This window comes from Oculina patagonica, chromosome 12 (genome assembly GCF_052425735.1).
Source record: "Oculina patagonica isolate OP01 chromosome 12, crgOcupat, whole genome shotgun sequence".
Taxonomy (NCBI): Eukaryota; Metazoa; Cnidaria; class Anthozoa; order Scleractinia; family Oculinidae; genus Oculina; species Oculina patagonica.
In genome coordinates, this window is record NC_135769.1 from 1,422,141 (window position 1) to 1,438,600 (window position 16,460).

General features: G+C 37.7%; 4 protein-coding genes across 5 annotated transcripts in view; 3 read left to right on the plus strand and 1 right to left on the minus strand.

Annotated features, from left to right (window-relative positions):
* Positions 1 to 16,460, plus strand: part of LOC144633775 (uncharacterized) — a 145,107-nt gene that overhangs the window by 88,294 nt on the left and 40,353 nt on the right. The gene's annotated exons all lie outside the window — the stretch shown is intronic.
* On the plus strand, positions 939 to 3,484 carry LOC144633787 (uncharacterized). Its single transcript, XM_078492661.1, has one exon. The coding sequence runs from the start codon at positions 1,231 to 1,233 to the stop codon at positions 2,119 to 2,121; it is 891 nt and encodes a 296-aa protein (XP_078348787.1). The 5' UTR covers positions 939 to 1,230; the 3' UTR covers positions 2,122 to 3,484.
* Positions 3,423 to 8,533, minus strand: LOC144633783 (PIH1 domain-containing protein 1-like). Of its 2 annotated transcripts, none has more exons than XM_078492657.1 (5): positions 8,104 to 8,533; positions 5,753 to 6,007; positions 4,917 to 5,041; positions 4,348 to 4,491; positions 3,423 to 3,878 (listed from the first exon to the last, which is right to left on the minus strand). In XM_078492657.1, exons 1-5 carry the CDS (start codon positions 8,531 to 8,533, stop codon positions 3,840 to 3,842), a joined length of 993 nt encoding a protein of 330 aa, XP_078348783.1. In that variant the 3' UTR covers positions 3,423 to 3,839. The 2 variants fall into 2 exon arrangements, with proteins under 2 accessions (XP_078348783.1, XP_078348782.1); XM_078492656.1 differs by having other exon boundaries at positions 4,917 to 5,053.
* Positions 8,506 to 16,253, plus strand: LOC144633786 (centriolar satellite-associated tubulin polyglutamylase complex regulator 1-like). The gene is made up of 10 exons (XM_078492660.1): positions 8,506 to 8,647; positions 8,764 to 8,792; positions 9,464 to 9,537; positions 10,707 to 10,837; positions 11,434 to 11,518; positions 11,598 to 11,683; positions 12,354 to 12,588; positions 13,500 to 13,609; positions 14,621 to 14,675; positions 15,139 to 16,253. Exons 1-10 carry the CDS (start codon positions 8,599 to 8,601, stop codon positions 15,206 to 15,208), a joined length of 924 nt encoding a protein of 307 aa, XP_078348786.1. The 5' UTR covers positions 8,506 to 8,598; the 3' UTR covers positions 15,209 to 16,253.

A 16,460-nucleotide genomic window follows, 5' to 3' on the forward strand; every position in this document is an offset into this window, starting at 1 on the left:
GTCTTGAATTACTTTTAAGTCGATTTTAAGCTAAGTGTTACGATAAACTAACGTATCTTCGCCACTCACTTCTATGTTTTCTCTACCCCCTTTTCATTTCATGCCCAGTTTTTAGAACCATTACCTTAAAATGTTCAAAATCTTATTTTAGGAGTAAACAAGAATACAGATCAAAAACAAAAGAAGTGATCACCTTAAAAAAAATTAACGAGAATTTGAATTAAAAATTTTTATTTCTGAATCAGCTTTTTGAAAGAGCATAATATTCAGAGAGGATAGTGCTATGAGAATTTTAATTATGTAAATAACAAATCGAAACTATTTTAAGTGAAAACTACTGAACGCATAAAATCCCTCTGGGGCCCTGCTATTTAACAGCTAAACAAATACAAGGAAAACAGTTTTTGACCAATTATAGAAATGTATATGTTATGAATTAGCCGCGAGCAGCGTGCTTATATACTTTGTACCTAGTGTGCGTGACATTCAATGATGCGTGACAAGTCACCCATCGAGTACAAATAGTTTTAAATTCGGCGTGAATATATTATCAGTGACATCTTACGCTCAAACCATAAACGTGAAAATTCGACTTAAGGAAAATTTCATCCTTAAAGCAAAAGAAATATATATTTGAGGAACGATTTGGAAACAAAAAGGCAAATGTTTTGAAAGCTGCTCGTCACGCAACAGTTATGGCAACTGGAGTACAAAGTCCATAGTCCAGGATTCCCTAACCTGCGGCGATGACATGTCGAGACATGGCATTTTTGTCTTAGCTTAACAGTAAATGAGATATATTAAACAGAATTGTTGTAAAGCTTCTTTGTGCTTGACTTGTTTTGATCTTAATTTAGCACCCAGACCCCCCAAACAACTGTTTTCAAACAAGATCGCGTGTCGTTTTCTATTCGCTTTGTTGTAAATTTCATCACGAAACAATAGACTTTGAATATTAGCACGCAATGCTCTAATATCTCGCCTTTCCGTGACGTAAATATACTGCTGCTTTGTTGTTATCGCCAATTGTCGATCGATCTCTGGAAATTTTTTTTTGGCAAATTTTTTTTGCGTGATCTGATCGGGTCATGCAATCTGAAATGGAACAAAACAAGGTATCGATGTCAAGATCAAAGAATTGAAATTCGATCTTTGCGTGCATAAAATTTTTTCGCAGTTCATAGCCATTGTGATGATCAGAAGAATCTCGATCGGCGAATTTCACGAACAATGAAGAAATATCACTTTATGATATTTCTTGTGCTCATCTCCGGGATTTTATTTGTCGATTTAGCAAGTTCGAGTTGTACGAAGAACTCTGATTGCGGGAAAGAGGAGATTTGCTGCGCGGGTTTGACATGTCGTTCAGCAGGAAACTGTAGTTCGTGTATTATCGATAGCCATTGTTCTAAAGGCGAAAAATGCGTCAACTCACACTGTACAACAAGCCAGGATTCTAGCACCACCAGTGATGAAATAATATCGTGTTCCTCCGATAAAGACTGTTCTAACACCAAGCACCATTTGACGTGTTGTCAGGGAAGGTGTAGTGTTGATCATTCGTGTTCACCTCTCTCTACAACACAATCAACGACGGCCCGAACATCATGTATCAGTTGGAGAGACTGCTCACACGGAGAACAATGCGAGAAAGGGAGTTGTAAGAAGACTTCGAATGTTATGCTTACGAAGGCAGGTTTTCTATCCGCGGCCATTTTGACAGGGTCGGTCTTCTTGCTCATTTTGTGCTGCTGTTTTGTTCGAGAGAGCAAATACAGCAGACAAAGATACGCCGAACGACAAAGAAGGAGATCAAGAAGTCGCAGCAGGCGAAGACGCTCGACGCAGCAATTGCGTTCTAGATCTAGCACTTCAACAACTGCAGTGGAAAATAGGGCGTTTAGTATTGACGATTGTAACACTGGCGAAGGAGGTCTGTTCATACCGCCTCCAGAATATCCCGGGGAATCGACCACAGCAGATGGGATTCTTTCTTCAGATGAGCCCGTTCCAGTCACACCGCCTCCTTACTATACATTGTCTTTTGACCTCCCTCCAACATATGAAGAGGCACTTCAACATGAAGAGAACAGGGATTCGTCTTTAGTTACTGTAGCATAGAGACCAGTTTGAAAGATTAAGGGGGCACTCCTTGACAGTTCTTATATTGCATGTAGTGTCACAATTTTCTGATCAATTAATTCATGAAATGGAAAGGGCTCTATCCCTTGTTTGCCATTGAAAACTGGTAAGAAGAGTTAAGGGGGCACTCCAAGCGTAGAATACTGAAAGTTCCAGCACCGTTGAGGTTAAAAAGCAATGACCAAGCACCAGTTGTGTATCAGACCCCCTTCCATTTTCCTGATGCATGTAGGGTTTAAGTTAATGTTGTAAACTATCAAAGTTTAGCTGTTGAGCACAGAATTAGGCTATCCAACCTGAAGTAATGTCCTTGCAAGATTGTGACACTACCAGGAGTATAATCTTGTGGTTAGTTATCCCCCCCCCCCCCCCCGCTCTGCAAGGGCTCACACAGAACGTGCTTGCTTTGCTTGTAATTATTCATCTCAAATTCCCTGATTTTCTTAAAAAATATACCGTTTGTTAACAGTTTAGCAAAGATGATAACTATTTCTTTGCTTCACTAGTTTATTACTTTGTCGGTGTTAGTAGTAGATGTTATTCTTTTTGCAAAATGGTTATAAAATCATACAAAATACTGTTTCTGGTCACTATAGTTTTAATTCACATCTTTTACTGCAATTTTCATTTAACATGGATGGATTCAGAAAGATGAATTTGTTTGACATTGCCTAGAGGAAAATGTTCTATTCAATTCATTGGCTGAATTTTCCTGTATTTATTGCTAAAATCCAAGCATTTTGTGTTGAAATAAAAAATCAATAATAATTTATCCAGATTTTTAAAAGGCTGCAATGGATAAAATTATAAATATATCCAGCTGTTACTTCATGTAAGACTTAAGTGTAAATTAATTTACTATCCCACTATTATGTCATTTGCCCATATAATGTCAAGAAAATGCATAAAATATGAGTTATGAGTATTTGTATAACACTTTTAATAGATCCATGTCGGCATTTGGGAACTAAATGACAAGAAAAATGCAGTGACATAGTAAATTTCTCATTTGATGGTTGAACAGATATTGTACTTGTGGACATTTTACTTATTTCTTGTATTTTACCTCACCCTTGCAAGACATGGAAAAATACAAAAAACTCTTAAAATACCAGCTCTGTAATCTGTAAAACCATCAAATTTTGTGTTTGCACAACAGCACCATACAGATTGATGTTAAGTGTAAATAAATAAAATTTATTTTAATAGTAGAAAAACAAGAAAATCTTGACTTAAGCACAACAACAATTTTACATGTATAACTTAAAATATTTTGTACTGTACAATAATGCTCACTGGAAAGTGAATAAAAAGATAATTATTTTTTATTGCTTTAAAATTACTCATCTTGGCAATGTTTCAATGGGAAACTATGAAACTGTCGCTTGATAATCATACACCTGTAAACAGTCAAGATGGCTAAGGTGCTCCATTTAAAAAGCGAGAATAATTTCCATGTGCTGATTGGATGCTCCCAGACGTGTGTGCATGCATGTGTACGTTGAAAAACCCTACAGAAAACTAAAATTGCAGTTGATCCCGAGAGGAGCAAGTGTGCAGAATTTAAACATACATTGCATCTTCCCATTTTCAGAGATCTTTCTATGTAAAGATGCATGTATCACTGCTACTAACATAGTAATGTTCTCTGACCAACAGGAAAAACTAATTTATTATTATTAGCAATGTTCATCTTGTTAGCTGCTGTTGAGGACAGGCAAAGTTAGAGTGAGAATCTATGAAAGAAAAAAAAGGGTGAGAAAACCAGTCAGTGTAACTGTTACCGCAATAAGGAACATCAGGATTAGAGATCTCTTGTTTTTAGTATTACAAACCCTTTTCTGCAAATGCAACACACTGCTAATAAGCTGTTGTCCAGCAAGATGCAGAAAACATTGCCAAAGAAATACACACACAAAAAAATAGTAGCTATGCGTAAGAAAGGGTGCTTCGATCAATGTCCAAAATTAGAGGGTTGCACAGCAGCTCTCACAAGATCTCACATAAATGGCTCTCTACCCTTTGAGAGAACAACAGAGCAAACAACAGGAACAATGCTCCTAGCCCCAGAAACAAAAGCAACTACTACACTAGAGAACGAGCATTAAATTAAAAGCTTACAAAAGCTGCTGCATTACCGTACTAAAATTGGATGATTTTTGGCTAACCAGGAATGGAAAACCGCTTAAAATATGGGCTCTGTACCTTTGTTTTCCTGTTAAACTGTGCACCACAAATCTCATTATCAACATCAAAGGGTAAGTTAAGATCAAGGTGATACTTGTCAGGATTAACGCTGAGGACTAATCTGTCTTCACCAACATCTAATGTTGTATCCTTTGTTGATTTCTGGATTAAATTTGCAAAAAAGTAGAGTTAGAAATAGAACTAAATTAAGACAGAGCTTGCGCAAAAAAGATTTTCGGAATATAAGAGCTAGAGAAGGTAAGAATTAATTGATAGTGCATTGTAGGTGTATGCGAATTAAAATTTGTTGATCCTTGATTATTCAGTTGACACATTCAGGGTTGTCAAAGAGTCTTGAAGTAGGTGACTGATTTTGCTATCCTTTTCAAAAGAATCAGGTGAATAGCCCAGCAGAGTAGCCAGCAAAGATAACAAGGATTAGACTCTACCCTCTAGTTTTAGTTTTCTACTACAACTTTTACCAAGTTTTAATAACCCAATGAAAAAATGGTGTTTATCTTGAAACTGACAGCAAAAGTCCCTTCATACATGCCATCCGTCTTATTAATCACATCACATGTACTTACTATGCCTGGAAGGTTAATTTCTATAACCAGAAACTCTGGTCTTCCATCTGGTGGTTCCCTTATTATATGATACTGTGGTGTAGCTATCACTGATTTAGAGTCCACTTCTTCTATCTTTTTATGTGCTTTTGATATGGCTACAGGTGAAAGATTAGATGGGCTAAGTTATAAAACTGCACATAACGCTCATTTGCAAGGGCCAGGAAATTAAAATAATCTTGTTAAATATTAGTGGATATGACCATTATCCCTAAATGGTCATCTGCTAGTGGTACCATGCTAAACAAAGCTGGAAAATGCATTGTTACAAAAAAAAAAAGAAAACAATTAATTATTATATAAGTTTAGAAAAACCTCTAAACCTATAAATATATACAGACCCTCTCAAGGGTCATGCTGAGCGACATGGATCACTAAGGCGGGAAACATAGCGCTTGCCCAGAGAAAGAAAGGAAAAGAGAAGGGAACAACGGACACTTAATCTCAGCCCCAGGGAACAAATTCAAATAAACTTAACCTCTTTATTACGCACACTTCGGGTGATCAGGCGATGATATTTTGGGTTCGTAAAATTATGCAATTTCCTGTTTGTAGTTACAAAAACAACCACATAATGCTTTATTCATCTAAGACGTTTTCGGTTTTGTGCTTAGTGTAAATGCTTTACATGCAGCATTGCGTTGCAGATCATTTCTAGTTACTAAATACTTTAAGCTGTCAATGAAGTTAAAAGTTACCTGTATGTCATAGTGGTGATCTCTATAATACGGACTCTTTGCACTGTCCCTTCGGTGTCCGTATAAGAGAGGTTCGACTGTATATATTAGCTGTCTTACCTTCTCTTGTGGATGATTTATCCTCATCCTCCATTTCCATTATTACAGGTTTACTTTTGCTTCTTATGAAGTGGGGTTGTAGTACACCCATACACTTTTTGTTCTTGAGTACTGTCCAGTTTCTTTCAAGTTCAATATCATATTTGCTTTCTAGTCCCTCAAATACTAAGGTGAGGAAGAAGCTTTTAAAGAGTTCACTGTTTTGAATCTTGTTATAAAATGTTGGATTAATTACGATATCATATGCTGTGCAACCTAAACGAAGAAAAAGGTAGAAGTATTGTTAGTAGAGATACTGGTCGGGAGTGTGTGGATAGAAGTAAACTAAGTCTTACTTCTGTTTTCTTGTAATTCAACATTATTGGTTTTTAAAAGAGCTAATCACAGTGTCAATACTAGGAACAGATTTTCCTCTATCGAACTGCCGAAAGTGAAGCTAGAGTTTGGCCGGCGGAGTTTTTCGTTTTTAGGAGCCTCCGTTTTTAACAGTTTACCGTCGGACATGCGGAATCTGAACTCTAGGCTTCTATTTAAACAAAAAGTTAAAGAACATTTTTATTTGTAATTTTTATTCATAAGCTTTTATATGTTTTTGACTACTGTAGTTTTGACATTTTTAAACTTTTTTACCTTTTTAAATTTTTAAAATCTTACAGGACCCCTAAGATAACAGTACTCTCATTGAAGTACTGATAGGTTAATCCTGTTAAAAATATTCGTTTATTATTATTTATTTATTTATTTATTACAATTTATGGCTAAGGCTAAGGCTAAGAAAAAAAAAGAAAAAACAAGGCCAAAGGATGAAATGCAAAAGAGTCAAGGATCCCATATTAAAGCAGATCACCTAAGATACTAAGATAAAAAGTCTTTGTATTTAAATACAAAGACTTTTGGAAAATTTATTAATTTAATGTAAATAGACCAGAATCGCTTTTGTCTTTATTATTTTTAATTTAAACAGTGTCCCCGATTAGTAAGCTTAAGGCTAGCTAGAAGACTAGACCTTAAATAAAGTTCTTTTATTATTATTATTATTATTATTATTATTATTATAAAAATACAAAAAAGAAAGTGAAATTAAAAAAAAAAAAGAAAGTGAATATTATAATTATTATTGTCTTGAGGAGAGCTACTGACAAAATAACGGGGTGAATCTTATGTGCAACCACCACCATAGGTCTTTTTTGAAAATTGAATGCCGAAGTAGGTCTTTTGCACACCAACTTGGCACACCAGTAAAGGTTGTCCTAGGGGTCATTACAAAAAGTGTGAGGCAGTGAGGCAAGTGAGCCATTCCTGTTAGCCTATTGTGAATAGCACTCAAGTAAGCCTATAGAGATATATAGTTAGCTTAGGTACATTGTAGCTTGCAGTTTAATAGCTTTTATATTGGGATAAAGGATTTCTGTCTCACACTGTTCATGCGAGCCACTCTGGTTAGCCTTATCACATTGGTAAGCATAAATGGCACTCTGGTTAGCCTTAATAACACACCGGTTAGCCTACAGTTAACTTAGGTAGCTTGTGGTTAGCCTTTTTTATTGCGATTAGGGATTTCTGCTGTGCATGCCTCGCTGCCTCGCATATTTGTAACACTCTTGTACGCCATAGGGTCATTCCATTTAATATCTCCCCACCAATTTTGATTAAGGTCATTGCCCTGAAATAGAACTGAACACAATTTTTTAACCAAACTTCGCCTATTGGTTTATTACTTAAAGGGAACTTAAATTTTGAAATAAAAAAGGGGGGTCACCAGATTCGTTTAGGAGCAGGAAGACCTTGTATCTTCCATATAATTCCTTTAAAATTCCTCTGCGAGTACTAGCAAAGTACACGTTTTTAGCGATAATTTATTTTTTAAACACAAGAATTGATCTGTTTTCATTTCACAGAAAGAACTTGATCGCTACACCCAAAATATGAAAAAAAATTGATAGGTCACCAGACTCGTTTACGAGAAAGCGACAATTTACTTCTCTCGCGGACTAAACCACATAGAAAAAAGCCGCCATTTTGTTTATGTGCGCGCGCTCGCGTGCGCTTATTACGCGTAAAATTCTGCGCAGTAAGGATGCGCAATGCAATACAGGGCAATGACCTTAAATAAGCTTTGGCTTAAATGTTTTGGAGCAATTGCAGAATACCCTGCAAATGAGATTCACCGGACGGAACTCTTTGAAGAACGAGGAAGAAAAATAGGAACTATTGTTATTCAATAAGATGAATCTCATTTACGGGGTATTCTGCAATTTAGCCAATGTTTTTGCTTTCGCAAAAACAACATACAAAAAATAAACAAACAAACAAACAACAACAACCGTCGATGTAAACAGACAATACTCCACCTTCGCCACGATTATCAAGTTCTACATGCGGTTCTCCAAGGCTCATTGGTACACGGTACTGGGTTGGATCTACAGAATGTAGAATTTTCGCCAGCTCCTCCTCGCTAACTTCTTTCGCTGCCGGAACTTTCTCTGAAGTGCAAACATTGATAAACACTTTCTCTTCTTTACTGTTTCGCAATTTCATAACAAATCCAGGCTTGGGCACAAATTCGATTGTATCCGGAGCCACATTTTCTAGCTTTTTGGTTTCTTCTAATAGCAGTTTTCTGTAAAATTCGTCGTCGAAGTTTGAAGCTTCGTCCGCCATCTTGAATTCCCGCCAATCCTTGGAGGCATGTCTTTGTGGGTATAATCCGCTGTTCATAAGTGTCGCTAATCCAATATGGCGGACCAAAGAGACATTGGCCGGTTTCATTTTCTCCTGCATTTTCCTTGAAAAATGCACAAAGTATTAAATAGATCTTCTTTAAATTGGAGAGATTAGCAGATGAAATGTTTGGAGAGAGCGATAGATTTTCTTTGACAGCTGAGCAATATTTAGGTACGCCCTTGATTGAAGCTGAACCTAGATGCAGTCACTGACAGCCTAACAACCGGTATACAGTAAACAATAAAGCGATCCTTAATTCAAATATAGCATTTTTTTTTCTTTTGCAGCAAAGTACCATGTCTTGACATATCTTCAGGTAAGACATTAAACACATATTGATGAGTTTCTCGTAGAAACAAACATAGCTAGCGTAGCTTTCTGTTTATCTGTTTAGATATTTAAGGGTTATTCCCCAGTGGGTTGAGATGGGAAGATAGGGGGTGAGGGTGGGGAATTTTGTAAAGAAAAAATTTCGGAGATATTTGAAAATATTTTCCAAGAACACAGAAATTTTTGTGAAAGGAATAATAAAAATTGGAGTTGGTCGAATCTTGGAGGCAGGGAGGCAGTGGTCACTGATGGGGGGTGGGGGAGGGGGGGAGGTCTTGCCAAAGTGGAGCCAGGGAGCATGCAAGCCATCGGAGCCAAATAACACACCAGTCAGCCTAAAATGCACTCCGGTTAGCCTACAGTTAGCAATGTAGCTGCGGAGCCTATTGGGTTAACGCTCGCAGGTTCGGCCGCCACGGCCAAAACATGTAGCCAAGCCCCGGACCAAACCGGCCCTGGGAGCCGGTTAACCTTCATTGGGATTTGGGACTGCGTGGCCGATTTGTCACTACTCGGGGGGGGGGGGGGTAGTGTAGTACAGAGTGTGGAGAGGGTTGTGCATCATTATAAAAAGTCACAGCTGGCTTTCAAGCCTCCCTTATTTAGTCATTATTTGCATAATATTTTCTGGGTGTGTATTTATTTTCAAATCCACAGGATGCAGTGGCTCAATTATTGGAGCACAAAGAAGAGAATCCAAGAGTTATTCCAGCTCGTTTTCTAAGTGACTAGTAAGTGTGAAAAACATATGCAATTTGATGTATTACTAGATGTCAAACAGTTTTCACTTATGAGATGACTATTCACTTGGACTATTCATATATATATATTTATACCATGCCATAGAAAATACAGCCAATCAGAATACAGGAAAGCCGGATATTCGACGGTATTCAACCCAACCTTCCCATCGTGCGCTGCGATTGTATTCCGACGAAATTTAGTGAGCGTATTCTCTATGGCATGGTATAAATAGTATACAACACTTCCGGGAACTATGAATATCCCACTTGTCACTTATTTTCTTGTATACACACCGCCTAAAGGCCGTGTGAACCGAGAAATAAAGTACGGCCAGATACCACCAAGCGTTGCATAACTAGTATATATATGCTCTGGCCAAAGTTGGCCACGGGGCACGGTACTGGGGGTCTTTTTCTGGTTTCCATAGCATGAACAACCAGAAGAACTGCCTTCCTCTCAGGCCCGGGGGGGCACTCAAAAAAGTTTTATATGGGGAGGCTCCGCCCCAAGCTTTTACCCCTTACTCTTTTATATACCATTTTGACAGAAATTGTACCCCTTTTGTATACCTTTTACTGAAAAAAGGTACCCCTTTCATATACCTAAAAGACATGGCATAGACTTAGAACAGGACGTTTTCTTGTCATTTTTATGCAGCGCTAAATAACTTAAAATAATACAGCCATAAAATGCGTCTGTTCGAAATATTTTAACTAAAGGCCCTTTTAAAAACCTAAATGACGGATTTTCATACCCTTTCGTATACCAAAACTTGTGAAATCCCTACCCTTTTATATACCTGAAGCCTGAAAAAGGTACCCCTTTCGGGCAGAGCCTCCCCGTATAGGCCATTATATGGATTACACCCCCGGGCTCTCAGGGTGGCATATCAGTTTATCCTAAGTGATTCCCCCGTATATATTTTGTCAGGAACCTTGTAATAAGAGTTTACCTAAATTACTCATTTTTGAATCTGGGAAATTAAAAGAAATTTGAGGTACTGGGAGACTTGTATCAAGCCTAAGAACCTAACACAATGATCTTGGCAGGGGTTCTGGACTGCACAGTTCGGAATCTAACCCATTAACTATAAGGCCATCTTTCTTGGGATGCATTTATAGAGTAAAAGCTGTACATGCATTTCTTTGATTTACAGCTTCAAAAGTGTGGTGCAAGGGAACCACACCCTCTTCAGGGAATACAGCTACATTCGAAAGACGCCACATAACATTGCATCCTTCATTAGAGTATTCTGGAAATGTTTCAGACATATTGGAAGGAATGGAGGTTATGTAACAAATCAGGATAATAATATTAAAGTTGTAGCATAAAGAGACAGACTAACTCCCGAGTTAGGATTTCGAGTTGGATTTCAAGTTAAGATTTCGAGTTAGATTTTCAAATTGGATTTTCGAGTTGGATTTCGAGTTAGGATTTCGAGTTGGATTTTCGAGTTAGGATTTTCGAGTCAGGATTTTTTTGACAAGCAACCCATTACAATATTGAAAGCTAACCGAAACAGACCGGAGTGAAGAGGCAGGAAGTGAAAGTAGGCACAGAGGGAGCCACCCGGGGAGAGACTGGGGAGGTAAACAGAATGTTATACGGTAGTGGCTTTTTGAAATCAATTTGACCACCAAATCCAACCGAAATCCTAATCCTAAATTTATGAATGAGTGTCATAAAAACATTAAAAATTAAAAATAAATTAAATAAATCAAAAAGTCATTTGTGAAACCCTGTTTCACAGAAAATTAATAAGACAATATCAGATTGAATAATTTCATTTCAAGTTTTATATATTTTGTTGACTCTCACACTTTCTCAACTAAAAGCTTACGGTAGTAAATGTGTAATGGAAGCAATGTTGCTATTCACTACAGACTTGTTATCGGCAAAGGAATACCATTCCCTTATTTGCCTCTTGTGCCCTGATTTTCCATTTGAGCTGGTACAGAAGACAGCAAGGTTAGTTTCTACTTTCTGCTTTCTCTATTCCATATGATGATAACTACTCCATAATGACGTCAATTGTGTTGAATTTCAGGATTATTTTGATGGAGGATGCCATGGACTGTCTGATGTCTTTTCCTGATTTTCTTTACGCTTTCCAGACACAGCTGTTTTATGAAGGTAAGATAGATCTGTCCACTGCAGCAAATATATACATGTTTTTGCAATTTTGATATCTTCTAATTTCTCTGACTAATGTATCAGTCAATTCTAAAAGCACCCATCCCCCCTGGGCACACCCCTAGGCATTTCACTATTTCGAAAAATTTTGGTCAAAAATTAATATCATAAATGCCCCATCAGTTAGGGCTTCACAGAGCATCAACTTCCCTACAATTTTTGGATTTTAAATACAAAACAATAAACTACAACAAAACAAAGAAAATGCTGTTGTTCACTTTTGCTCCATGTAGCTTAAAAATATGTTATTTGCTAAAGGTTTCTTGAAATACCTTAATGATAAAACATTAAAAAGTTCTATTCTGACAACGAATCCACACTTAAATGTTTTTTGATAAAAGTAACTGATACTGTAACGAAAACAGGTGGAATGTGGAATAATTTGAGTACCATAAACATCTGTAGTCATAGATTGCTAACTCCATTAGCGTAAGAGTAAAGACTGCTGACTCTTGTTTTTTTTTATGGTCAAATGCCCGACCTGGTGGGAGCCAACCTTCTCGAGTCAAATCCTCAGGGTATGCCTTGGGTGGGGGGGGGGGGGGGGGGGCGGTGGAGAGTGGACGAGATGGGCAGTTTTGGAATTGACTGATACTTAATTTGTTTGCAGAGTTTATAGAGAAACTCCACAGTACCTACCAAGCCCTTGTATCGGGTACTTACAGACCTGGTCAGATAGTTGTCGCGCTACCAACACTAACCAGGCCAACACAGCACAAGTCTGCACCGCCGCCACCTAATGCCGCACCTGATACAGCTCAAGCCAATTCTGGGGACGGTGTGGAGGTTCATTCCTTCCTAGAGGCTATCCTGCAAATTATACACACTAGCGGAGACTCTTTTAGGTATTCCTACACTCTATTTTGCATCTGAGTCACAGTTTTTCTTTTTGACGTTGATGTCTTTCAGTGTAGAATGGTATCAAATACAGTAATAAATGTCATGTAGAAGAAGTCCCAGATATACCGGTAATTTGATATATAAATTCAGGTTGTTTGATCAATGCAAGAACCAAATTGCTTTCTTGGGAGAATAATAGCTAGTCTTCTCAAACCAGTAGGCTGTAGGCTCAATCAGCCAACTCCTCTGAAACAAGGACCACCTCTTTCCAGCCAAAAACTGTACTATGAGCAGTGTACATGACACTCTACAGGGTTGCCACAGTCAGGGAAAAAAAAAAAAAAATTTTAGGTCAAAAAAGTTAGGGAAAATCTTAGTTCTTGTCAAAGTCAGTGAAATCCTGTGAAAAAGTTATGTAAAGAGTTTGAAAATGAAGAGAAGAATATCGATGGTCTGCAAAAGAAGCTGAAGCAAATGTAAAAGTGGATTTGGCTTATTGCATTAGGCGAATTATTTGCCTAATTCAAGGTCAGTAATTTAAACTATTTTCAGGTCAGGGAGAAGTCAGGGAATTTTTTGCTTTCTAATGAGTGGCAACCCTGTAGCAGCCTTCCCTTATAGTCCACTAACCTTTTCAAAACATTTAAATTGTGAATTCCTGGCTAAAATTCTTGCAATTCACTATAAATGGCAGGGGGGGGGGGGGTAGCTTTTTACCTCTGATGGGTGCTGCATTAGGGTGGCCACCTCTTTAAATCTTATTGAAAGGCCTATACTTCATTAGATCAGCTTTACACTGCCAGCATACAGGTATAAGGAGGTATGTTTTTTTTTTTACTTTGAAGACCTGTTTACCTCTCCTGTAAGGAAAATTTAATATCTGGAGCCAATCAGAAAACAATTATTATTTTTGCAGCTGTCCACCTATTGAGGTCATCAAAGACCTGTTAGGATCTGTTGAAAGAGTTACATTTTATGGATTTCTTATTGGCCTCGCAAAACATGCTGGAGTTAATGACAGTATTGGTAAGTAAATGGATGGGATGCTAGTCCATAGAAGATACAACCCCTGGAGCATTAAATTTGCTGGCCCCCATAATACATCTGGGTGGAGAGTGGCACTAAGAGTCGACCAGTTAGCTCAGTTGGTAGAGCGCCAGACTGCCGTGCGGGAGGTCTCGGGTTCAAGTCCCAGACCAGACCAACACTCAGGGTCTTAAAATAACTGAGTAGAATATGCTGCCTTTGCAATGACATCTGCAAATGGTTAGATATTCTAGTCTTCTCGGATAAGGGCGATAAACTGTAGGCCCCGTCTCCTGCATCTTCAGTGTTATAATCAACAGGGGACGTTAAAGAACCCACACACTTATTGAAAAGAGTAGGGCATGGAGTTCCCGGTGTTGTGGTCTATCTTTGCGCATTGTGTTGTATACTGTGAAATGCTCAGTTTCATTAGCATATACTTGCTAGAGCCCTTACACGGCTCATAATACCGAGGGTAAATAAAGTTTCATGCAGTTTCAGAGTCAGAGTAAAGTGTTTTGCCCAAGAACACAATGCAGTGACCCTGGCGAGGGCAAGAATGGGGGGTTGTTGGTTTTTTTTTTTTTTTTTTTTTTTTTTTTTTTTTTTTTTTTTTTTTTTTTCCAATTTTTCAATCCCATTGGTAAAACCCCTGGACCGCTCAATATAGGGGTCCAGGGAGCTAACCATTAGGCCACCACACCTCACACACAAGTTAATGCTCATTTTAAGATCAAGTATTGTCTCTGTAATGGTCTGAACTGAATGTTGCATTACTTAGGAATTTTAAAATAAAAGATAGTACTCATAATGTTAAGTTAAGCATTTTTAAAGCTGAAATAAACGTTTTAAGAAATACAGCTGTTTAATTGTTTTGTTTTATAAGTGATTTAAAGAAGGTGGTAAAATTATTATTTTTAAAAATAGGATACCCTATGTGGGTAAAGAAATAGTATGTTTAATTTAATTTATTATATATTCTTTAATCTTTTCTTCCGTTGTTGATTCTAGCAACATTACCTGATAAATCAGCAATTATGGAAGAGACAGATCAAGAGCTGAGCAGGTAAGTTTTAGTGATTTTGCTTTGTAAAATATTTTGCTTCCCATTTTATAAGCATGGCTGAGGAGTTGAACTGCTCATGGCAAAGATTATTGTACTGAAAGTGCATTTCTACTGCACTTTTTATATGAGTGATGCAAACTATAAATTACATTGAAAATAAAATAATCATTAAAAGTAGATAAATGAACTAAAATAAATAAAAAATAAACTTAATTTTTTGGTGCTGCAAAGCAACTAATTATTGGTGAGTGTTATAGGCATTTGTCTGCCCCCCCCCCGCCATATTTGCCCCTCCCTCTCCTGCTCTCCCCCCCCCCCCCCTGGGGACACAGACACAAAAGAACTGATTTTAAATTTGGGTACCCAATGTGTGCAAAGGCCTATTTATTGTAGCTATAGCCCGTTTTAGCACAATGCAGTCCTGCTAACCAAAAGAACACTTTCTGTTTCATTCACTTAACAGCCCAGCTCCTAGACCCAAGTCAGGCAGACCAAAAAGTGGAGCTTCTAACATAGTCAAAAAAGCTCTTTGACTTGACAAACAATGCGCAGGCCAGTAACAGTAGCCACATGGGTTGTGACTATATCGTAAACATTCAGAAAAAAGAACATGTTACATGTTCCTTTTTTTATTTATGATATGTAACTTTTGTATCACATTTGTACATATGCAGGAAACCTGTTTTATTTGAATGTTCAATTTTGTATTATAAAAAAGTAGTCATGCTGCAGTACTAAATAGGTCAGTGGTTGTTACAAATGTAGACCATTAAATGAACTGTTAATACCCTTTGCCATGCACATGTTTTTGTGTATATGGAAAGTGAAAAGGCCAATCATTTTAAGGCCTGAAATGTGTAGATGTTATTAAAGTAGCAAGGCATGAAGTCTGTCCTGGGGGAATATTAGGTAAGGCAAAGTCTGCATTGAGCCTAGTGGTCTGTGAGGACGGCACTTATCCTGATTTCAGTAGCCCGAAGCAACAAGAAGTGGTTCTACACCCCCCCTCCCTGGGATGGGATGCTTGTCCATTGCAGGGTTACCCCCCACCATTTATATACTTGGGCAGAAAGAGGCACTGTGAGAGTACAGTTGACTCCCGATAACTCGAACCTTCAAGGGAAATTGAAAATGGTTCGAGTTATCGGGAGTTCGAGTTATCAGGAGTTGAAAACAAATTACCGGAAATATGGAAAAAAAAGGGTGTTTACTGATTTTCTATTCATAAAACAGTGTAGTCCAGTGTACATTTTAAATAAACAAATTTAATTAGAGTATAGATAAGTCGAAATAGAAAGGAACAACATATATATTTCTAAAACACTGTCAGGTATACATCAGAACGTAACGTAAAACAAAGCAAATTTAATAGCTGCGAACTTTGCAGGTTTAAAAGAGAACAACGCTAATGCTATAGGCTACTGCTACAGAGTTTTGTTACGATTTACTTTTCGAGAAATAGTCAGTTAATTCGCCCTGGCGATAATCCTTTAAAGTTTATTAAGGTCAGATTTGGAAGAATCGGTCTCAACCTCCACAAACGGGCCTGACCACAAACGAACTGAACGTCTGTAGCACGTCAATGGCGGGGCACAGTTCGTGTTTTGAGGGGAATTCTAACTCGTGTACGTTTTTATTTCAAAATAATTTCAACGTTTTAGACTACAGCACGCTGTTTGTTTTGACTTGTCATGTATTGACAGACATGGTTCGAGTTATCGAGGGTGAAATTATATAGAAAATGACCTGAAGGGAAACGAAAGTTGGTTCGAGTTAGCGGGAGAT